Source organism: Hemicordylus capensis, chromosome 3 (genome assembly GCF_027244095.1).
Source record: "Hemicordylus capensis ecotype Gifberg chromosome 3, rHemCap1.1.pri, whole genome shotgun sequence".
NCBI classification, from domain to species: Eukaryota; Metazoa; Chordata; class Lepidosauria; order Squamata; family Cordylidae; genus Hemicordylus; species Hemicordylus capensis.
In genome coordinates, this window is record NC_069659.1 from 139,438,508 (window position 1) to 139,462,651 (window position 24,144).

General features: G+C 43.0%; 1 protein-coding gene across 11 annotated transcripts in view; it reads right to left on the reverse strand.

Moving 5' to 3' along the window:
• Nucleotides 1-24,144, reverse strand: part of SEPTIN10 (septin 10) — a 60,942-nt gene that overhangs the window by 14,417 nt on the left and 22,381 nt on the right. For 8 of the 11 annotated variants that reach the window (XM_053307606.1, XM_053307607.1, XM_053307605.1 and 5 more), the window contains exons 4-8: nucleotides 18,667-18,862; nucleotides 16,075-16,261; nucleotides 10,191-10,352; nucleotides 8,639-8,735; nucleotides 7,176-7,344 (exon numbers count right to left, since the gene is read on the reverse strand). In XM_053307606.1, coding sequence (XP_053163581.1) covers nucleotides 7,176-7,344; nucleotides 8,639-8,735; nucleotides 10,191-10,352; nucleotides 16,075-16,261; nucleotides 18,667-18,862 — 811 coding nt within the window. Of the gene's footprint in view, nucleotides 1-6,441; nucleotides 6,518-7,175; nucleotides 7,345-8,638; nucleotides 8,736-10,190; nucleotides 10,353-16,074; nucleotides 16,262-18,666; nucleotides 18,863-24,144 lie in introns of all 11 variants that reach the window. The other 3 variants (XR_008319133.1, XM_053307612.1, XM_053307614.1) reach the window with 1 other exon arrangement.

Below are 24,144 nucleotides of genomic sequence, written 5' to 3' on the forward strand. Positions count from 1 at the left end.
TCAGTAAGGGATTCCGCTGGGCAGCGGGGCGATCAGTACACCAACAGAAGTCCCAATCTATCCCTGGTCCCCAAACTCAAGTACACACATTCAATATGGTCTGATACCCTGACAGGGACCCTGGTAAGGGAGATGTCATCCCTATAGACCACAGCCACCCCACCTCGACGCCCACGTCCCCTCACCTGCTCCTCTACAGAATATCTTGGAGGGAGAAGCTGGGACCAAACTGGACCACTAGCCTCCCCCAACCAAGTCTAGGTAATACATACCAGGTCAGCCCCTTCATTCATGATCAAATCATGGATGAGTTCAGATTTATTTTGGACTGACCTGGCATTACAGAGGAGCAGCAAAAGGCTATGTGGGTTGTTGGCAGTACTCCCCGAGGTCAAAGAGCTGGCAGTACAGCCAGAATTTTATATGGGGTCTGAGCTGTTGGTGAGAGAGACATCTTGAGGGTAATGGTGGCCAGCTCATTGAAATGGTCAACTCAGTGCGTGGCAGCTGTGAAAAAGGCAAATTCCATGCTAGGGATCACTACAAAGGAGATTGAAAATAAAAATACTAGTGTTATAATACCCTTATACAGATCAATGGTGTGGCCACATTTGGAGTACTGTGTTCAGTTCTGGTCACCATATCTTAAGTAGGGCATTGCAGAACTGGAAAAGGTGCAGAAGAGGGCAACCAAGATGATCAGAGGCCTGGAGCAGCATCCTTATGAGGCAAGGCTACAGCATCTGGGACTCTTTAGTTTGGAAAAGAGGCAACTACAGGGAGACATGATAGAGGTGTATAAAATTATGCATGGAGTAGAGAGAGTGGACAGAGAAATTTTTCTCCCTCTCTCACAACGCTAGAACCAGGGGTCATCCCATGAAACTGAAGGTCAGAAAATTTAGGACTAACGAAAGTACTTTTTCACACAGTGCATAATTAACTTAGGGCCACAGGGTGTTGTGATGGTCACTAACTTGGATGGCTTTAAAAGGGGCTTAAACAAATTCATGGAGGACAGGTCTATCAATGGCTACTAGTCTGGTGGCTATAGGCCACCTCCAGCCTCAGAAGCAAGATGCTGCTAAATACCAGTTGCAAGGGAGCAATGGCAGGAGTGAGGGAAAGTCCTCACCACTGGCTATGGGGCTTCTCAGTGGCATCTAGTGGGCCACTTTGTGAAACAGGATGCTGGACCAGATAGGCCTTGAGCCTGATCGAGCAGGGCTATTCTTATGTACCCCTGATTAGCTGCCACCCCTCCTGCAATAGTACAGCCAGACACCAGAGTCATTTTTATATACTGTATGCACGGTAATTCATTGAAAAAGGATGCAAATTTAAAATTGAGACACTATGTCAAAGCTAAGATAAGAAATGGCTGGTGGCAAATTCAGCCCCCACTAAGCTTTTAGCCAGTGATCAACAGATTGCATAATACTCACCATACAATCTGTTAATGTCCTACCTACATACAAGCTAATGCAAACTATCATCCAAGAACTTAATTTAAGCAATTTTTTTTAAAAAAAATCTAGAACTCAAGATTTATCTGTTTAAAAAATTATAGCCTGCCTCTCTTACAAATGAACCCAAAGTAGCTGACAACACAAGGATGTGGCCAAGGATTCTCCACCCCTCTCTGGGGAGGAGGTGGCGGCCACAGCAGCTGTGGGGAACGCGGGAGGGTGAGGGGAAAGGCGCCCCTTTCACCTACTTAAAAACACAGCTGAGTGGAGAGGGGGGCTGCAGGGAGGGTGGGGGGTGAGGGGAAGGTTCCCCTTTGACCTTCTAACACAATGCCGCTGCATGGCAGGCTGGGGTAACGGGGGCAGCTGTGGCGGGAGCAAGCTCCTTCCAGCTCCCCTCCTCCTTCCCAAATGACTGAATAGCCCCGTCTGCAGCCTGTTTGGGGCCTTTCTCCACATGTGTGCCGCCGGCCCCAGAGAGGAGCAGCAAAATTTGCCACTCTTCAAATTTTGCTGCCATAAGCAAATGCCTACTTTGACTTGTTCCCAGAAATTGACTAGAAGCCACTATGGTTGTTTAAGCACTGGTGAGATGTGTTCCCAGTGTCCATCCCCATTTAGCAACTTAGGGGCTGTATTTTAGACCAAATGCAGTTTCTGAACAGTCTTCAAAAGGTAGTACACCTGGAACTGAGCTCAGAGACAAATACGCAGCCAATGTTATTAGAACAATATCAGGGTAATATAGCTATAACAACCAGTTCTCATCAAAATGTTAAGCAGCTCAGGGGACAAAACTGAACTTTGTGGTACCCCATAGGCCAAGTGCCACTGGTGCCAAAGGCTGCTTAAAGGTCCAGGAGACTTAAACAGGGTCACACTCGCCCTATCCATATGCCGTGACAAATTGTGCACTAGCTTGACCAAGGCAGTGTCAACCCAAAAAACCAATACGAAACTTGACTGAAAAGCGTCCAGATAATCAGTTTCATCCAGGAAGACTGAAACTGAGCAACCACCATACACTGGAAAATCTTGCCCCAAAATGAAACATTCGATACAAAGAAGTTAACATCTCAGGCAACCCTCTTCAACAAAGGGTGCACCACAGCATTCTTCAATACAGATGGAAAATTGCCCTCTCTTAAAAATGCATTATCTGCCTATGTTGCCCACAGCTCCGGCCCATGTTGGCTAATTATTGAGCACACACATGGTTTGCTGCAATTCTCCAAGACTCTCATCATATCTTCAGATTTAAAAAAATGAAAAGCATCCATCAAAACTCGATAAAAGAAAACTTTCAACTCTTCTGGCACAGCTACTGCACAACAGTGGTCCAAGTCGAAACAGACACCCAATTTTAAATTGGCAAAGTGTTTCACAAATTGGTCACAATGGGTTTAACAAACATACCCAAACTTAGGTTTTTTCAAATGAACAGCCTCTAAGCTAGTTTGTAGACTATCTGTAGAATGGAGAAAAGTGCTGTGAAGAACTACACTTCCCACACACCTTTAAAGACATCACTGGAGCTTCCTGTGGCGCCAAATTATCTTAATAGCTCGCACTGCTGCTGTGCGTGGGACCACTCTATATAGAGATAAGCACTGGGAGTCACTACTCCCATGGAGCTAGAGGCGATATGTCTAGCTAATTCGGATCTGTTGTTTCAAAACCAAATCTTTGCATAGCCTTACGTGCATGTTTGTGGGTGAATGACTGTACATGCATTCATTAAAAAATGAACCTGGGTACAGCCCCCTCAAATGCAGGGTTCAGAAAGAAAATACACTACTGTATGTGCATTGATCACAATGTTTGAATAATGGTACGTGCATAAAAATCTATATATGTTTTCAAAGTACACAGATTGTGTGTGCGTCAAACATGTGTGAATTTATTTAATCCTTTCTCTCAGGTGATATTCTAGCTGAATACAATTTGCACAGTTTTATGCCAATTCTGCAAAAATGCATTCCGGTTTCTAAAAATATGCACAAGAAAATGCTTCAGCATGAATTTCTATCAAAAGTCCATTTAAATATATCCATATCAATGTCCATATCAATGTGGCTTTTTTACAAATGTTAAGGAAATTGCATTAATATACCAAAAGAAATAACCCAAAATAATTTATTAGTGACCTACAAGCAGATAACCATTTCAGAGTTAAAGAGTTTCCCTCCATCTGTCACATCCCCTTCACTAACCATGCGCATGTGTGCGTGGGGACGGGGCAGAAGGAGGGAATGTTTTCCATACCTGTTAAATGTGTTTGTCCATCTCCAGTTTATGGTTGTACATGTGCAGATGTACAAGAATGCACAAACTTGTGGCGAGAGGAGGGAGAAATGTGGATGCATTGCCATTCCCCACAAATTGTCATGTGTCCCTATGTACTATCTTTCACAAATGTTCACATATTCTTGCTGTTGTGTGGTTTTTTTTTTTTTTAATATGCTGGCCTTGGGCCGAAATAAACAAATAAACAGTAAACACAAATGTGCTATTACACTTTTGCCCAAAACCAGAAAGGCACAGTCATGTGAAGTAAAAGAGAACAAGTAAAAGACTGGTGAATGGGCCATAAGGGAGCTAAACAAGAGCTGTTATATGGAGTCCCTCAGGGCTACATTCCATCACCAATGCTTTTCAATATCTACATGAAACTGCTGGGAGAAGGTCATCAGGAGATTTGGTGCTAGATGTTATCAGTATGCTGATGACATCCAAATCTACTTCTCTCTTTCATCTGCTTCATCAGGAAATGGTGTTCATTCCCTAAAAGCCTGCCTACAGGCAGTAATGGGCTGGATGAGGGATAACAAATTGAAGCTGAATCCAAGCAAGACGGAGGTGCTCATTGTAGGGGCTCAGAATCTGAGGGATGAGTTAGATCTCCCTGTGCTGGATGGGGTCACACTCCGCCGGAAGGAGCAGGTACGCAGCTTGAGGGTACTCCTGGATCCGGACGTCACCCTGGTATCTCAGGTGGAGACTGTAGCCAGGAGTACAGTTTATCAGCTTAGGCTGATTCGATAGCTGCGTCCATTCCTTGAAGAGGATGACCTCAGAACAGTGGTGGACCATCTGGTAACCTCCAGACTTGATTATTGTAACATGCTTTATGTGGGGCTGTCTTTGTATATAGTTCGGAAACTTCAGTTAGTTCAAAATGCAGCAGCCAGGCTGGTCTCCAGGGAAATTCGGAGAGACCATGTTATGCCTGTTTTGAAACAGCTGCACCGGCTGCCAATATGTTTCCAGGTAAAATATAAAGTGCTGGTTATTACCTTTAAAGCCCTGAACGGCTTAGGTCCAGGTTACCTTAGAGAGCGCCTTCTTCGGTCTGATCCCCACTGCACGCTAAGATCATCTGAGGTGGTCTGGCTCCAGTTGCCACTGGCTTGCCTGGTGGCAACCCAGAGGCAGGCCTTCTCTGTAATCGCTCCTAGATTGTGGAATGCGCTCCCTGCAGAAATCCGTAGCTTGAATTCTTTATTGGCATTTAGGAGAGCCCTAAAGACCTACCTGTTCGGCCTAGCCTTCCAGGGTTTTTAAAATTGTTTTAAAGGGTTTTTAATGTATCAGGTTTTTATAAGGTTTTGAATTGTTGTAGTTTTTAGCTGCTTTGTTGTATTTTAAAATCTTTATTCCCAATTATTGATTGATTTTAACTGTTTTATGATATTTGTGAATCGCCCTGAGCTATTCTGTAAGGGCAGTCTAGAAATTGAACAAAATAAATAAATAAATAAATATTAGGGGAGACAAGAATCCCTTTTCTTCATTTTTTTTACTCAACTGAACAATCCTTGGCCTAGCTACAGCCTAGGACCAGAGGACTTCCTTGGTTTGGTGAATGGCCCAGCTGGGACAAAGTACATGTTCTCAGCTGGCCCACTCCTCTCCTGCTCCAGTGATGTCTCATACACAACACATGTCCCGTAAATTACACAGGTTACAGCCTTAAAACCACTGAAAGCTGTAAAACGCTGGTGGAGAAAATGGTTCCTCTTCAAACCAGTACAATTTTCAGTATGCTAACTCAGTATTTACATCAATTCCAGATGTCTGCAGTACAGACAACAGAGTAGATCAAATATACATTAAAGCCTAGTTAATGCACTGTATGGTAGGTCAGGTGTGCTTTATGAACACCTCTAATCCACACTGACTTATGATAAAAACAAAACAAAACAGGGCAGACATGTCCTTATGAGACAATCTGCCTGTTACATACTAGTTGTGTCTATACCAGTGTTACTGAAGTGTGGGGGGAAAGAACTAGTAGACATGCACCAGGGAGATTTTGGGATATGGCCGGTCTCTCTCCCCTTCACACTTTGTGTTCACAACAGCAACTGCTGGGTCAAGCATGAATCATCCTGAATGCTAAGAATTGCTGAAGACTGCACAAATTGCCCTGAAATCTGTGGAACTTCCTTCCCTGGAGATTAAATCTTAAGAGGAGTCTGGAATAGCATCTGTCAGCATTTGTCTTAAATCTTGACAATCCTATTACTGCCTTGTGTTTGAACAGATGGTCTCCAAAACATCTTTCTTATAACACAGGATAAGGTGATCCATGTTTACTTAATAATAAAAAATAAAGTTGCATTGCATAACACAGGGGTTTCCCATCAACTCTAAAACATTTTGAAAATACCTGCCTTGAATTACCACAAATACTCAACAGCTATCTGCATGGCAAGAAATCTAACCATTTCAAAACTGTGCCAGTGAATTCCAGTCTACTCAATTATTGCTTCAGCTTTCTGATCTTGAAGGGCATTAGTAGCACAGCTTCTGTTTCAGATATTAGTAACAGGAGAAGAAGAGCAGCAGCAAGAAGGAAGCATGAAGGAAAAAGGATACAGAAAATATTAGAGAGAGAGAGAGAGAGAGAGAGAGAGAGAGAGAGAGAGAGAGAGAGAGAGAGAGAGAGAGAGAACATGGATTTACTTACATTAGTTGCAAAGACAAAATAAAAGGAAAAGAGGATAGTGCACATGAATGAAGAACTGACACTGCCAGAAGGACTTCTGAAAGAAATTAGAAAACAACTTTATGTCTACTGTTCTGACCTTCACAAAAGGGATCATACAATTCATTTGGAGTACTTTAACAGAGGGCCACCCAAAGACTTGCTATAATCAACATCATTCCTCAAGCCATTCTTGGCTAAAAAAATATTGTCTCCACTTTGGTCAGCCTCTTGCTCAGAAGAGGCAGCCCCGATATTATTACATAGCCACAGAAGTCAACATCCCCAGCACTGAAGCAGCATGCCCAAACCAGAAGGATCACAGATTGCTGCTGTAGTCCAGACAGGGCACTGCGCAACACGGCAGCAGATTTGCTTTGCCATTAATCCACTGTTTCACCAGACAGTCAGACATTCCCCCCTTGTGCTAATTTACTCTCTAATAACAGCTCTGTTCCCGATCTTTCTGTTGCTGCCCATCATATCTTTCACACTGCCCAACCAACCACCAATAGAAAATAGAGGTGGCCCATCAAATGTACAGTCCAGAATGAGGCCTAGTTAAATATAATTTTTTTCATTTAATTTTTCAATCACAATTTCAAATGTTATCTATCCATGATTAGGTTTTCCCTCTTGTTGCTCCAAGTAGAGAGTCATAACAAGGAGACGGAGTCAGTGCTTTCACTACTGAAACACAGGAAAGGCTCACTCACCTGACAGGTTTATTTTCTGGATCAGTGTCTCGAAAGCCCATCTCCTCCAATTTGCAGCGCCGGTACAACTCATAGTGGCGCATATGAGTCTGTTCTCGCAGATCTTCCATATTTGTACAAATCAGCATCTCCCGAAGCTTCACAAAATCACAGTGATTCTCATTCTCCACTAAAGTGACAAATTAAAATGTCACAAGGGTAATGTTGGCACTAAGGAAACGACAATGTCCTTATTTCTTTGGCTGGTTTATGTCTCTTAATATGCAAGCAATTCATATTTATGTACTAATAGGACTATGCATGGGATCAGATTTTTGTTTTAGTGTACAGGTTTAAGCTCATCAAAGTCTGGAAATGAGTGGTTTGGATTTACAGCAGCCAAATAGCCACTTGTGTGTAGCATCACTCCACTTAATAATGGGCTGACCAAGGAAAAAGATCATGTTATAACTATTAACTAGAGTTTTAATCACAGTCTTTAAAAGCATATCAATGAACCAGGCAAGGAACTAGCCCAATAGAATAGAATTTTGGTGTTTCAAGAATGTAACCTTCCTTGCAAAGGAATATGAAGTCAATGAAAGCTCTGTTAATCCCAAACACATCAAGCTGCTAGGTGCCTGAGATGGCCACCCATTTCTGGGGTTACCCAGGCCACTCAGGCACCTAGGATGACAGCTAAAAGTTAGCTTTACACTAAAGCCTCAAGCCGGGAAGGCATAGGAACATAGGAAACTGCCATATACTGAGTCAGACCATTGGTCTATCTAGCTCAGTATTGTCTTCACAGACTGGCAGCGGCTTCTCCAAGGTTGCAGGCAGGAATCTCTCTCAGCCCTATCTTGGAGAAGCCAGGGAGGGAACTTGAAACCTTCTGCTCTTCCCAGAGTGGCTCCATCCCCTGAGGGGAATATCTTGCAGTGCTCACACATCAAGTCTCCCATTCAGATGCAACCAGGGCAGACCCTGCTTAGCTATGGGGACAAGTCATGCTTGCTACCACAAGACCAGCTCTCCTCTACAGCAGGGGTAGGCAACGTGTGGCACTCCAGATGTTGCTGAACTACAACTGCCATCATCCCCAGCCACAATTTATTACAACTGGGAATGATGGGGGTTGTAGTTCAGCAACATCTGGAGAGCCGCACATTGTCTACCCCTGCTCTAGAGTGAGTGAGGCAGCACTGCCCCCTGGCTCCACTCAGTTACACAGAAAGAAGGGAAAGAAAGAGGAGGGGAGGTCTGGCAGAATGTCAGAGCTCCGCAACAACACGACCTGACCATTGGGAGGGGTTGACACAGCCCCTCTAAGCAGTGACACTGTCATCTTGTCTTGTGGAAATCTGACACTTTCAGCCATGCACAGGAGGAGACCGTTAACTAGATAAACCAAAATCTGTTTAATCCGCTGACAGCCTTGGGAGCAGAACTGTGGATAAATGAGGAGTCAAACATTTGTTTACCTTGCACAATGCCCCAAGGATACTGGCGAGCTTTTACAGTTTTGTTTCCAATCTTTACCTCTTCCGTACTTCCTACTATAGCAAATGGCAAGTGCCCCTGAGAAACAGAGTAAATAAGCTATCAAAATAACAACGAAAAACGCTTATAAAATACAATTTATGTAACATATAACCCAACTGCAGTAAATGTCTTAACACCAACTAAAAAATAAGAAAGTGTCAGTGTGGAATAGGTCAAGTACTGAGCTCTCAGTTCTTTAAAATTCCAATGTATCAGATGAAAAAAAAAGTCAGAAAAGTTCAAAGCCTTAACAATTCCATATCCCTATGGTGTCAGGGGTCAGCACCACTGAGGGCCCACTGCTGATCCCTGAGGCCATGTGTACATCCATTGCTTTTGTGTGGTGGCAGCAGAGCAACTCTCTCGGGGCAGTGTGCCCAGGGCCCCTGAAGCCGGTTCTGTCCTTGCTTCTTTTTGGTGCTGTAAAAAGTACTGAGTAGACACTGAGAGAACAGATTCTATTGTTCAAATCTCTAATAAGTGTTAAAAGGTTTTCCTGGGCTGATGAAACTGTTCCTAGGTTCCTAACAACTCCAAAGCACACTACAGCTTCACTGAGATGATGGGGGTGGGAGGATGGATATTGTATTGATCTTTTTCACTTCTCTCCCTTGCGGTAAGCTGACTGAGCAGGTCCACTGCATGTAGTTCCAGAATGGTTTGGTGTTTTAGGATTTCTTCTACCTATTTGTCTTGTCAAGGACAGCCTCCAAGGGAACTTCAAATTCCAGACAATTTGTTGCCAGTAAAGGGGGAAATGGTGTGACGTAACTGAGAGCCTGGGTCCATTTCCTAATTCTTCAGTCAAAGATTGTTCCTTGCAACTACACGGAAGACTACTGCTCGTGCTTTCATCTGTATTGTAACCATTAGCCAGAAAAGCTACTGCAGAGAAACTGTCCTTAGGCCATCCTTGATGGTAGACTCCAATATCAAAAGATACTCCACATGAAGGTATATGACAACTCTGACAAATAGCAGATACACGACAGAATGGTGCATTGCCATACATGGTGCTTCAAAGTCCCACAATTTGCAATGATCCTTAAGCAATTCCATTCCATTTGCTGGTGTAACCGTCAAGGCTGATGCAGGTGTATCTCAAAGCAGCTTGGAATCAAGCAGGGCGTATTTGGGGATGATGAACTTCTCTTAAAGAACCCCAGTCATCAGCTCTTGCATGGTTCTAGCCTGGGAGGGGGGCAGGGAGAGGAGACAGGGCAGTCAAAGGCCTCGCAGGAATGGCCTTTCAAGCAATGCTACTGATAACTGCCTTTCATTCTACTAAGAAGCTGCCATATAGATACCAAGTAAGAGGACAGAAACCTTGAAGAGGAATGAAGCATTCCAAAATGCTGAACACAAAATGCTCAGTTGTAAATTCCAGCCTTTATACAGCCTTGAGGACACAAACAATAAGCACAACCGTGGCAAACAGTGACAGTTCACATTTATTTTGAAGACAACATTGCAGGTTAGTAAAGTACTCACATTCATGGTGGCATTAATTTTAGCAATGCTCTCATCATCTGTTGGAAACTGATATATCTGGACTCCATTACTGACCAGTTCACTCATAATTTTGATCTTAAACTTCTGTAGTTCAGATTTAGAAACAGTATCTGCTTTGGCTATAACAGGAATAATGTTCACCTGTAAGAAACCAAAATATTTTAAATACTGTCATTTTTTTTAAAAAAAAAATTACAACATATGGCTGTGATCCAAAGAACAGATATAAACATATGCTCAAACCCTACATGCAATTAGAATGTTTTTCGTCCCCACAGCTTCTGCCACTGGAAAAGCAAGCTGATTTTAAAAAACTGAATAACAGATTCTCTCTTCCGCAACTGGAGCTACTTTCAGAGAAAACTTTAGAGAAAATTTACTGCCTATCACTTCTATCAATGCACATAGATAGTTTGGAACTTGTACCATGTTAATGGAATTAATACTTTCAGCCTGTTTTGACACTTTTGTCTAATTTTGAAAGCAAAACAAAACATGGCTGGCTCACTAATGAGGCTCAGTGAACTGGTTGCCTCAGGTGGTGGGCTGATGGAGGCAGATTAGCCTCCTGCAATAGCCCCCACTTACCTCACTGACCCGATTAATGAGTCCAGCTGCCACTGCCACCACTCACTTCTCTTGGAACCTCTCTTCCCATTCTCCCTGCCTTTTGAAAAGGAAGGAAGGATGGATCCCCCAAACACTTCCTTCCACTCTGTGCCCTGCTCCCAGCCTTTTTAAAAGGCAGGGAAAGCAGGTTGAGTGGCGGCGGCGGCAGGAGGAACAAGCAGTGGCAGCTGCCACCAAATAAAGGGGCATCTGGGGGCAGGGGATTGGTGTATGAAATCTACGTGAGACATATTCTGCACACTGGGGGTATGGGAAAGGGATGAGAGTGGTTGCAAAACAAGCTACACATCAAAGAGGTAACAATTTCCATAAAGCGTTCCTTGTTTGCAATTGCTTCTTCATTCTCCAACTAGCTACAGTATATTACTACTATTAAATACATTCCTGCAAGTGCCTATTGTTTTGTCTCTCTCATTTATGGGCCAAACAATTTGAATATACCTTCTCTGCAAGCTGACAGATTTGATCTTCTAAAGAGATTTATGTAATCATCAGCAAGTGAAAACTTTTAATAAGAGATACAGAAAGCTAGCATCCATGTCTGCCTGCCATTCAATTAAAGTTCTAGGAAAGATTATACAGTTCCTTGCAATTTCTTTTGTAGCCTCTCTCTCCACTTATAAATGTTCTACTGTGACTCAGCTAAAAGTTCAACTACCACATCTAAACTTTTTTTAAAAACCTGACTTTCTAGCTAGCTGAGAGAGCCCTCTATAACCTAGCTTCCACTTCTGCACATATCTTTGGTGAGAAATACAAATGGAAGAAGTAGGGAGATGGCTAAAACAGTTGTGTGGTGAGAGAAGAGAGACTAGAATTGAAAGGGGCCTAGCCCATGGCCCTCTTCAGCCCGTTTGACCATGTCCTGTCTAGCTATTCCAAGAGCCACTGAGGAACATTCTACAGGCAACTGGACTAACAATAAAGTATGTTCCTCAGTGATTTGGGGCTGGTCCACACAATACAGCCCCCAGTACCTGTGCTTATGAAGGGAAAACGATGAGGCACATACATCAGGACATCCTCCATGGCTGCCCCAGCATGTCCTACTATCACATGAGGTGAGCGGTTAATCCAAATAGATATTTTAAACAAATATCTGAAACACATGTATAGAGGTCATTCAGATGAACAGGTCGTCCACAATAAAGGGATGGGCTGGGACATCTATGGAGGATGCATTCTCAGCACAGCTCCTTCATTATCTCATGAGGCAGGGGCTGTATTGTGCAAACAGGCCAACTGTGTTAACAGTATCCAGACCTGAAAAGCAACTGTCAAGTTGTACATTGTTTATAAAATGAGCTGCTATTTTAAAATCAGTTTCCTATTTTGAACAAAAATTGTGTGCTCCCAAAAAGAACAGCTGACAGTCAAACTAGCAATGCATGTGCCAAATTTCATTTCACATGCTTAAAAGCAGGAGATCTGATTTTAGCCAATTCTCCGTTTCCTCTAGAGCTCTCTTTGTCTCCTGAAAATACACCTTGGGGGTTGCAAGACCCTCAAGGACATACGTTTAAGAATGATGATGATGAATATTTATATACCACTCTTCAAACAAAGTTCACAAAGCGGTTAACAAAGAAAAATACATAAACAAAATGGTCCCCTGCCCCCAAAGGGCTCACAATCCAAAAGAAACATAAGGCAGATACCAACAACAGCCAGTGGAGAGCTGCTGTGCTGAGACTGGATAGGATATTTTGCTTTCCCCCTGCTAAATATAAGAGAATCACCACTTTAAAAGGTGCCTCTTTGCAGACACAGAGGGTTACAGAAGAAGGGAGAGGACTACACAAAAATCCCCACCCACCCCTCATTCAGTGCATGCAACATTGGTTTGTACAGTGACCAATATGGTTTTGTTTTTTGTTTTTAAACACAGAATTAGCTAAAGCCCAAAAGAGGCCTATTCCAAAATGAGTGTTTATTTTCCAGCTCATGTTTGATGCCATGGGTTTTCATAAATAGTTATTATCCTGTAAAAATACATATTCTTCCTATCAGTCATTAACAAATACATATTGATTAAGACTGCTAACTTAATAGTCTTTGTGAACAAAGACTTTTATCTAACATGCCAGCTACTACTGGTTCACAGAGCCACAGATTTAGCCAGCAATCAAATGGGATGATATGAAACTTCACAATCAAAGCTTCCTTGTTTAGTTGCAGATATAGAGGCCTAATTCTTACTGAGGTGCACACCTGTGTCTGGGCTGTAAGACTCCAGACTACAAGTGAGTACTCACATGACAGAATACCCCCTGGACACTTGAAAAAAGGTTCCTGCTAACAGAGAACTAGCTTGTCAGGGGAAAGTCTAGGCTAGATCCCTTCCCTCTGATAAGCATATACTGCATGTTCTTTTCTATATGGAGAAGTATTCAGTAACGTGAATCCCTATCCACAATCTGGCACCATAGCCCAGTTACAGCTTTACCACTTCAGTGAGAACTAGGCCATACTAGCCAGTCAGAAGCTGAATCCAGTAAAGAATGAGCTGATGACTAGCAAATTAATAAGGAGTTCACTTTCCTCAAGTTACCACCCTAGAGTTTTAATTACCTTACCTAAATGTCTACATTCAGTTGTACTATTTATGGTGATTAATTGCAGCTTTAGAAAAGTCATTACTTTAAATAGAACTCGCTAAAGCACTATGATTTAGTATTTAAACATATGTGGAAGACTGTCCTAAAATTTAAAATGAAATTTTCACTCCCTCTGTGGAATACGGTGTTTAGTTTATGGTATTTGATCTTAGAAGTATGATAAGCAATTTCTTTAATTAGCAAGGAACATCTTGCACAATGAAATTACAGCAAAAAAACTGCTGAAGTAAATTCTAAATGTACTAACACAAAGCACAGCTTGGAACACTGCAATATTTCAATAGATCCATATCAAACCATTATAAAATCAGAAATACTGTCATGCAAGTGACCACAATCCAATGAACTGACCCATGAGAGGCCCAAGTTAAAAATGTACTTATTTGACTAACTTTGCTAAACTTTATACTAAATTTACTCTGCAAGATCTAGCTATGCATGCAGAAGAATGCGCTCTCATTATTGGTTGTGGCAAGGAAAGCTCAGTGCTCACCTACCTACCACAGCCAGCAATGTGAGCTCCATGTTCCATGATAGGTTATTACTGCCAGCTAAAGACATGGATCAGATAATCCAGACATTGTGACCTAAGGCTTCACTGGAAAAACCAACAAGGCAACAGATCATGAACAGTATACATTGCAACCTTTACAGTAATCAATCTTTCATTAAAATTGTATTAATGCACCTTAGACCCAAGACCTTAGAAATGTAACCAAATGTGAATTGCCTCTTGTCCAAGTAAGTGTTCCAACACCCATCCTGAAGGACTGATATTAATTCAAATACTAAATCACCACTATGCCAGTTTAAATTGCATCTGATTCTGAAGGTCACTTTCTCAAAAGCAAACAATTGTAGACTTTGCCAAGACATGGCATTTCAAATAACCAAAAGATAACCTCAATATATGTCAAAGGCCACAGTTATGCAGTTTGTTGGCACCAGTTGGTTCCATTTCCCTGCTATATTGCTGCTGCCATGCTATGAAGCGTAATTTATCAAAACTAGATAGTGTAAAATGCTGAATAATTGCCCTTGTCTTCCAGAAAAGTTCATTTCTGCAATATCTTGGTACGGGATGAGATCAGCATACTAGCACATCTAAGGCAGCTTAAATCTTTGCTAAAAATATGTTGATGTAGAGTATATGTCTAGAGAATAATTTTATTTTTACTTGACTGATTCTTAGATGAGCTTTTCCAACTAAGTATGAACGTACACAGTGAAGTATTAATATGATCTTGACATGGATTTAAAGCCATAGTCATAGACAGCATCCCAACTAGTACTTGCCTGAGCAGAAGAAATTCAATTTGTGCAAGGAGGTGGGAGGGGTGATATTGGGCAGCTCCCCTTCCCTTCTTCAGCCTCCCCCACATCCTGAGAATATGTCCCCGCGAGTTCCCCAACTGTGAGGAAATATTTTCAGAGACACAGGTGGGCTGCAAAGAAGAGAGGCTCTCTGAAAACTGCCTCTGCTCCCTGTGGAACTTCTCCCATTGTGCAAGTACATGCAGGGATGCTGCCCACAGTAAGGATACAGGTGAAATGCCAATGCCATTAATGTCATTAGAGCCTCAAAAGAACAAGCATCAACCGCTCTTTCCAGGAAAGATGTCTTAAACAAATAAAGGCCAAACTATAGGCCCACTTACACATTATGTTCAACAGACGTATGACAATTGTACAGGTTACGCAGGTACAGTTATTCATTCACAAGTTATGTTGAATGCAGGTACAGAAGGACTGTTCCTATCTGTAAAATGCATTTGAAGGGCCTGTATCCAGGTTCACTTTTAAAATGAACACAGGTACAGTCATTCACACAAACACATGTACGAATGTACTGACATCTGTACACTCGTACAGTATAATGTCTGAATTGGGCTTATTTGTTATGTTAAACACATACTTCAGTCCTCCTTGTCTTGATTTGTTTCCCCCCCACCCCAGTTAAATACCATTTGCAGGAGGGGCCTGATTTAGATTGGGTGGGGAGAGAACACTCAGAGTTTTCACTGCACCCAAGCATGGACTTCACTACATAGCAAACTACCCCGCAACAGCTCTGTTGTGAAGCACATTAGGTACAATTATTGCTTCTCTTGTTTTATGGTAAAAGTTTTCTGCTCAGAAGAAAATATGGGAAGGCACCAAACAGAAGAATAAAAAGAAGCTATTTCAGAGGTTTACAAAGAATGATTAACCCAAAGTTTAACCTTCAAGTCTTGCGACTTTCTCTCAGGGACAAGTGATTTAGTTCTTTCAAAAGATAACCAAAGCTATCTTCCACACTATCTCTGAGTAACTCATTCTCCACTGCTTCTGAAGTCTCTCCTCCATTTGTTTATGACCAACTTTATTTAAATAAAAACTTAATATAGAGAAACGCATACTCAGCTTCACCTCACCCTATGCAATAGCTATTTTTACTGAAACATTTCTTCAACCTTAACACTAATGCAACAATTCTTAAAAGGATCAATTACACTAAGTAAAAATGTCAGATTGAAAGTTCTTACATAAAGGCACTCTATTTAAAAAGACCTTATCTGAATTGTAAAGAGATAAGTTACAAGAAAGTATTTGTTACAGTTGTTTTCAAATCTTACCTTACTATCAAGAGTTTTCATGGTTAATAAATCAAGAGTTTTAAGAGAATGCCCTGTGGGTGAAATAAAGTAAAGGCACACATGGATGCGAGTGTCATGGTAATTATATAAGGAGCGTTTAATTTTCAGCTCTTCCTGGAGGTAAGCCTCAAATTGTTCATCTATGTAATCCACTATTGGCTGATAGCTGGAGGAAGAAAAAGACAGTGTTAAAAACAGGAGTCAAGTGCCTCTTCAATACATGGATGTACACAAACTGTCAGAAGGTTATAAACTAAAACTGTATTTAACCCATCCCTACTTTTTAGAAATTCTACTATATCCATTGCTCAGAAAACTGTAAAGTATACCAGCTGTCCTCCTGATCAGAATATTGTTATCATAAGCTGAAACTCTATGGCAGGGCTGCTCAACTTCAGCTCTCCTGCAGATGTTGGCCTACAATTCGCATAAGCCCTGGCTATTGGCCACTGTGGCTGAGGATTATGGAAACTGTAGTCCAAAAACAGCTGGGGGAGGGCTAGGTTGAGCACGCCTGCTCTATGAACACAATCCAGCACAAGTTAAATGCTTTCAGTGGAGCTGGAGCACAACTGTTTCAAAGGTACTTTAGTTCTATGCACCACAGCAACTAGGCTCCACTAACTTTCACTGGATCTGCCAATTATTTGGAAGTCAATTAATTCTGGAAAAATGGCCAGGATTCAAAGGTAAAGTGTGCCGTGAAGTCGATGTCGACTCCTGGCAACCACAGAGCCCTGTGGTTTTCTTTGGCAGAATACAGGAGCTATCTCCCACACAGTATGAGATGATGCCTTTCAGCATATTCCTATATCGCTGCTGCCTGATATAGTACCATCAACCTTCTGCTTGTTAGTCAAGCATTTCCCCGCTGCGCCATTAGGTGGCTTCAAATAACCATTCGTTCAGTTCCAGCAAGGGAAGAAACTCAGGATTCCTAACTTTATTTTTAAAAATTTGTATACCACCCCAAACTTCCTTCTCTTGGTGGTTTACAACAACATAACAAACATTAAAAATAAAAACTTTAACACAATTTAAAACCAGAGTCAAGTTAAAACACTTGGGTGAAAAGATGAGTCTTTAAAGACTATTTGAAGTTGTCAAAGATGGGGAGGCTCTTATTTCAGCAGGAAGTGTGTTCCAGTGTCTTGGGACAGCAATAGAAAAGGCCCGTCCCTGTGTAGTCACCAGACAAGCTGGTGGCAACCGCAAACGAACCTCTCCAGAAGATCTCATTGGGCGGTGGGCTCATAGCGAAGAAGACGTTCTCTTAAGTACACAGCACCTAAGCTGTTTAGGGCTTTACAGGTTACAAACAGCACCTTGTATTTTGCCCAGAAACTTACTGGTAGCCAGTGTAGCTCTTTCAGTATAAGAGTAATATGGTCTCTCAGAGATGACCCAGAGACCAACCAGGCTGCCGCATTCTGTACCATCTGAAGTTTTCGGACTACATAAAAGGCACCCCCACATAGAACACGTTGCAGTAGTCGTCTGGAAGTTACCAGAATTTGTACCATTGTTCTGAGGTTGTTTATCTCAAGAAACAGACGCAGCTAGAGTATCAGCAAAGCTGATTAAAAGCACTTCTGGCCACCACCTAAACCTGGGACATTAGAGGGAGGTTTGGATCTGGAAACACCCCCAGACTGCGTACCTGTTCCTTCTGGGGAAGTTTTACCCCATCCAGAACCGGCAGATCAAAATAATCCCTGGAGTTGTGACCCCACACAATAAGTACCTCCATCTTATCTGGAAGTCAGTCTCAGTTTGTTATCCCTCATCCAGCCCATCACTGCCTCCAGGCAGGTATTTAGGGAAGTTATGCCTTCTCCTGATGACACTGACATGGGAAAATAGATTTTGGTATCATCAGTAGACTGATAACACCCTGCACCAAATCTCCCGATGATATCTTCTAGTGGTTTCATGTAGATGTTAAAGAATATTTGAGACAATACGGAGCCCTGGGAGACACCATATATACAAGTTCAGATTTTTAAGAGCAACAGTCTCCAAGGGACACCATCTGGAATCTGCCAAGAGGCAGGAGTGGAACCACTGCAAAGTAGTGCCTCCCAACCCCTTCAGATACTCCAGAAGGATATTATGGTTGATAGTACTGAAAGCCACAGAGAGATCCAAAAGGACCAACAGTTTCACACTGCCTCTGTCAATTCCTAATAGGAGATCCATCAGGCTGACCAAGGCAATCTCCACACCGTAGCCCACCCAAAATCCAGTTTGAAATGGGTCTAGATAATCAATTTTCTCCAAAACAGCCTGTATCTTTTCTTAGGATACCACACTCTATAATGTGGCCTGTGGACCAGAAGTTTCAATGGGCACATAAAAGTCTTTGCACAAACATAAAGTAGTTCTTTGGATCCTGACCAAGTTCCAATAAGAAGCAAAAGTTTGAAAAAGCTAGTCTGCAGTTCCTTAAATATTACATTATATTAAATGATATCAGTAATCATACCAATGCATCAATGATGAATACATCAATGTTCAAAGAGCAGGTCATTGTGCAAATTAAGATAAATTATTTGAGTGAGACATACTAACCTATCATCTTTGTTTATCTGATCACCAAATCCAACTGTATTTACAATGGTTAGCTTCAACCGAACATTGCTTTCCCGGAGTTCGTATGTCTCAGCTTTAAGTCTTACATTCGGCTGAAAGTGTGTTGACATACGGTCATCAAAACAGGTATTAAACAAGCTATCAATCAACGTTGATTTTCCAATGCCTGTCTCCCCTAAAATCAGAGAGGTAAAAAAAAAAAAGTACTTTTATGTCACAAATCAGAGAAACGAATTATACTGGCTGATAGCTCCACTAATGGTGCATAGGTGCTGCACGTAAAGCACCTCTACAGTATTTAGTAGATCCAGAGTTCTGCTGCGTTTGCCAATCTCTACTTCCCACAAAAGTGCTCGTTTACTTGCAAAAATATGTTCCATTCTTTCTGGAGTGATCTGACCCTCCTGACTTTCCTTTTCAGCTTCCTTTTTACCAGTCCCCTCATTTTTGAGAAGCTTCCTCTTCTGAAGTCCAACACATCTGTGTTGGACTTCCTTGGCAGTACTCCACTTGCATACAAGCTCAATTGGATCACACTATGGTCACTATCCACCAGTGGTTCCACAACTGACATCTCACACCAGGTCCTGGGCACCGCCAGTTTTCTCTCTAATTTTGTTCATCTGTGTGTGAAATGAATTTTGTTCTAGGCGGCAGTATCAGGGCTGTGTGTGCTCACATGCATTCAGAATGGGGCCTTCCTGATTCAACAGGAGTAGGATCTAAAATTAACTGAGTGGACATAAAAAAATGTGTGAGCACACGCCATAGAGAGAACACTGGGCATCACTCAGGATTAAGTCCAAGGTTACCTGCTCTCTGGTTGGTTCCACTACCAACTGTTCTAAGGCACAGTCATTTAGAATGTCTAGATATTTGGCCTCTCTGTCAAAACCTCCACATGAATTTGCCCAGTCTATGTGAAGGTAATTGAAGTCACCCATTATTGCAGCCCTGTCTCTTTTGACGCCTCTCTGATCTGCTTCTCCAACTCCACGTCACTCTCAGCACTTTGATCCAGGGTGCGACAGCATGTCCCTAGTAACACATTTCCTTTCTCGTATTGTCACCCATAATGATTCTGTGGAAGACTTCGGTCCTCCTGGGTTTTCTAACTTCTTGGATTCTATCCCTTCTTTAATACACAGTGCTACTCCACCCCCAATCGTCTGATCCCTGTCTTTTCTGTAGATTTTGTACCCAGGAATAACAGTGTCCCCAGTGGTTCTCGCCATACCAACAGGTTTCCGTTATGCTCACTATATCTATGTTTTTATTAGCAACCAAGCACTCCAGCTTTCCCATCTTGGCTTGGAGACTTCTGGCATGGTTATATAAACACCTATACACAGAGTGTCTTACCTGGCATTGGCATATGATATCTCCCTTACTGCCATTTGACCTTTTTGACTAGCTGTCCATCTGCTCTACTCTGTCCCCTTCTGGTTTATTTTTCACCCAAATTTTTATTTCCTTCTCTTCCTTCTCCCTAATCCCCCAATTTCACCTCAGCTCTCATCTTTTGCAAACAGCACCTAGGCTGCAGTAATTGATGGTAAGCTGGCAAGTTACTTTCCTGATAACTCCTCTAGCAGGAAAGGAACCAAACCTATTACAAAGTGATTCCACTAGAAGAAATCAACAAACCTCACAAGCTTTTCCTTCCTCCACACCATATTTATTTGGGAAGGATATGACTCCATTGGCTATTTTTTGTTCCTGAAACATATGGGGATGGGATTAAGTTTGGTATGCACAGCACTGGTTTGAAGCCAAGTCCTGATGCCACAGTGCTTGCAAGTTTTGAAGTTTCCAGAATATTTTCTTCTGATTGACATTTACTGTAAATTCTAGGACTGAAGTTTGCGCCAAGTCTCAGTTTAACTGTCTTCAGAACTGCACCGGCACTGGCAGTTTGGAAATAAGGTTTAGATTTATTGCCACCCTTATTAAAGTCCCCAGGACACTGTTTCTCAAACATCAGGTCAGGGCCTGGCATCAGCCTATGGACTGCTTTATATCAGTCCTGAGAAAAAGAGAACTTTTGCTAATATTTCTCTGGCCTTTTAGCTGACAAGTATTTCACCAAAAGCTGAAACTTTAAGGAAAAAGAAATGGAACAGCATCTTCATCAATTAAATATAGTGATGATCATGAAAAAACAGGTTGCTTAGGGCTCCATGGTCACTTACAACGGGGTCTTCTGCGCCTGTGCAGGAGGCCCTCGGAAGAATCTATAGCTCCGTATAGGCGCTCTCCAGCCCTTTACGGCATAGTGAAATTAGAGCCTACAAAGCTGGCTGTAGAGCACCTCCCTCTTCGGTTCCTGAATCAGCCACTGCAAAAGGACGGATAACATTGAGAGATAGAGAAGACAGTAGACAAGCCACAGCAGCACAGGTAAGTAAACAGTTCATGTCAAGCAAGCAGAGGGGATGGCTGGGCAGGTGTTGTGAGTGACCATGGATCCCCACAGAGATCATAAAAGTTACAGGTAAGCAACCGGTTTATCTTTTTAGGGATCCATGGTCCCTCACAACTGGGTGAGTGACTAGCTCCCATAAAAAGGAGGTGGGTGCTAGTGGTTACAGTACGTTCTTTAAGACTGCCCAACCAAATTTGGCCTTTGAAGCAAAATGCAAATCCACAGCATAGTGACAGAAAAAAGGCAGGTCTGAGGACCAGGTGGCAGCCCTCCAAATGTCCTTCACACTGATGCCTGACATGTGGGCAGTGAGGTAGCCATGGACCTAGTGGAATGTGCCCAAATTTTAGAGGGCAGCTGAATGCCTTGCTTCTTATAACAGAAGAAAATCAGTTGCACCAGCCAGTTGGACAATCTTTGTCTAGAAATGGCAGAACCTTTACTAGCTCCTGCATAGGAGATGGACAGTTTGTTAGAACGCCTGAATGCCTTTGTGCAATCCAGGAACTAAAAGAGACACCTGTGGACATCTAGGGCGTTCATAGAATGCTCAAGATGCATAGATGAGTCACAGAAGAACGTAAGCAGCACAATGTCATGGCTGATGTGAAAGTCCAACATGCTTTTAGGGCAACAGGCAGGATCTGGATGCAGAACCACCTTGTCTGGGTAAAATTTAATATATGAGGAATCAGCCTTTAGAGCAATGAGTTCACTTACAAGTCTCGCAGACGTGATGGCCACAAGGAAGGCAGTCATTAGGCACAGCAGTTTCATGGAGGACAACAGGGGTTGGAAGGGGGCCCCTATAAGTGTGGACAGCACAAGTGAGAGACTCCAAGACTCAACCAGAGCCACATTGGGAGGATACAGGTTGTTAACCCAATTCAAAAAATGCTTAGTCGGGGGTGAACAAAAACCGACGTGCCATCCCAGCCTGGGTGGCGAGCCAAGATGGCAGCAAGGTGAACCTTAATGGAGGTGTTTGAAGACCCAAACCCTTGAGAGAGGCAAATTAGAGAAGTATTTGGCAGACTGAAGCCTGGAGCGGGTCAAAGCCCTTGGCAGATGCATAGAATGTGAAAAGCTTCCATTTGCACATATAGTCCCATCTCATAGAGGGCTTTCTCTCATTTAACAGGATCTCATCTAAAAGTTCAGACTCCATGCTGTTAGCGAGAGTGTCCGAAGGGCATGGTGTAGGACCAGACCCCCGTCTCTTGTGAGGAGGTCCCATCGAGGTGGAAGGCGAAGGTAGGAGTCACCGCATAGCCGAAGAAGAGCGCAGAACCAGGGTTGCCTGGGCCACCAGGGGCAGACCAGGATGCACTGAATGTGCTCTTGCAGTATCTTCCCCACCACCCCGGACATTAGTGGAAAGGAAGGAAAGAAGCCTGTCCTTCCATTGCAGCTGAAAGACATCTCCTAGGGTGTCCGGGCCGATGCCCACACTAGAACAGAACAGAGAACACTCCGCATTTTGCGCAGTGGCAAATAAGTAAACAAAAGGGACAGCTCAGGAGTCAAACACATCTGACAGAACAGAGTCATTCAGTTCTCACTCATGGAGAGTAGAGAAGGAGTGATCCCGGCTAAGGGAGTCAACCAAAATGTTATCCTCCCCCTTAATATGTATTGCCAAGGGTGGGATATCAGATCTCAGGCACCATTCTCACAATTGCAATGTAAGGTTATTCAGGGACTTGCCCCACTAATGGTTCAAGTAGGCGACAGCCGTAGTATTATCAATGTGGACCTGAACAACCTGGCCCTGGATAATGGGTAGGAATGCCTTGAAAGCAAGGAAAACAGCTAAGAGCTCTTAAAAGAACTCCCTGCTGCGGGAGTTCCAAAGGCCCCATGCCTGGAGGAAACCACAGTGAGCACCCCAACTGTGCATAGAAGCATTGTTAATGACTGATATTGTAGGGTTCAGTTCCTGAAAAGGAACCCCTTGTGAAAGGGAATCAGGCAGGGACCACCGGAACAGGTCTCGCAAGACATCATCCGGTACGACTAACCACTTGTTTTGACTGCCTAAATTCAGACAGAAGACAGAAGCAGCCAGAGTTGTAGTCGCTAGAATCCTCAAACATGCATTCACCACAGCAGTGGTGCACAAGGCAATGAGCCCCAGCAGGTGTTGGATGGACCAAGCCCATTGCCTGGGGAAAGACTGGAAAATGATCACCATGGAGGAAATTGCCTGGATGTGTTCTACAGGTAAGCATGCACGCTTCTGGCCGGCATCCAAGATCGCACCAATGTACTGGATGACTTGCTGGGGGGTCGGGACAGATTTCTTCAGATTGACACTGAGCTCCAGAACAGCCAGGAGAGAGAGAGAGAAAGTTGAAGGTTGAGTATCAGGGTAGACATCTCTCTTAGACATCTCTCTAGCCGTGACAAGCCGATCATCAAGAAAGAGGAACACAGAAATGCCCTGTACGTGCAGATAGGCAATGACAGCCGCCATGCACTTTGTGAAAACTCTAGGGGCGGTACAAAGGCCAAATGGGAGCACCTTGTATTGGTACACCTTTGTGCCCAGGCAAAAACATAGAAACTGGCGATGCCAAGGCCTTTAGGTTTAGGGACAAAAACCACTCCTCTTCCCACAACAATGGGAGAATGGACTGCAGGAAGATCATGTGAAACTTTGAAGTTTTGACAAACCTGTTCAACTTCCTCAAGTCTAGGATGAGACTGATCCCTCCATCATGCTTAGGAACCTAGAAGTATCTGGAATAATAGCCAGAATGGAAGAAGATGAAACTGGTTCAATGGCATCTTTTTGAAGTAGCAAAGAAACCACCAAAGACAGGAGTTGAGTGGGTGTATTTTATGCCCGCATGGGCGGGTAGAGAGTCAAGTTCAAAAGCTTAGCCACTAGCCACTATGAACAACACCCATGTGTCTGATGTTACTTGGCACCAGGAAGGGAGGAAGACGGATAGAAGCTGAGGTAATGGGGATAGATACTTCCAGGCCCTTATCATTAGAAGGACTGCTTGGATTGGTCCTAAGGCTTC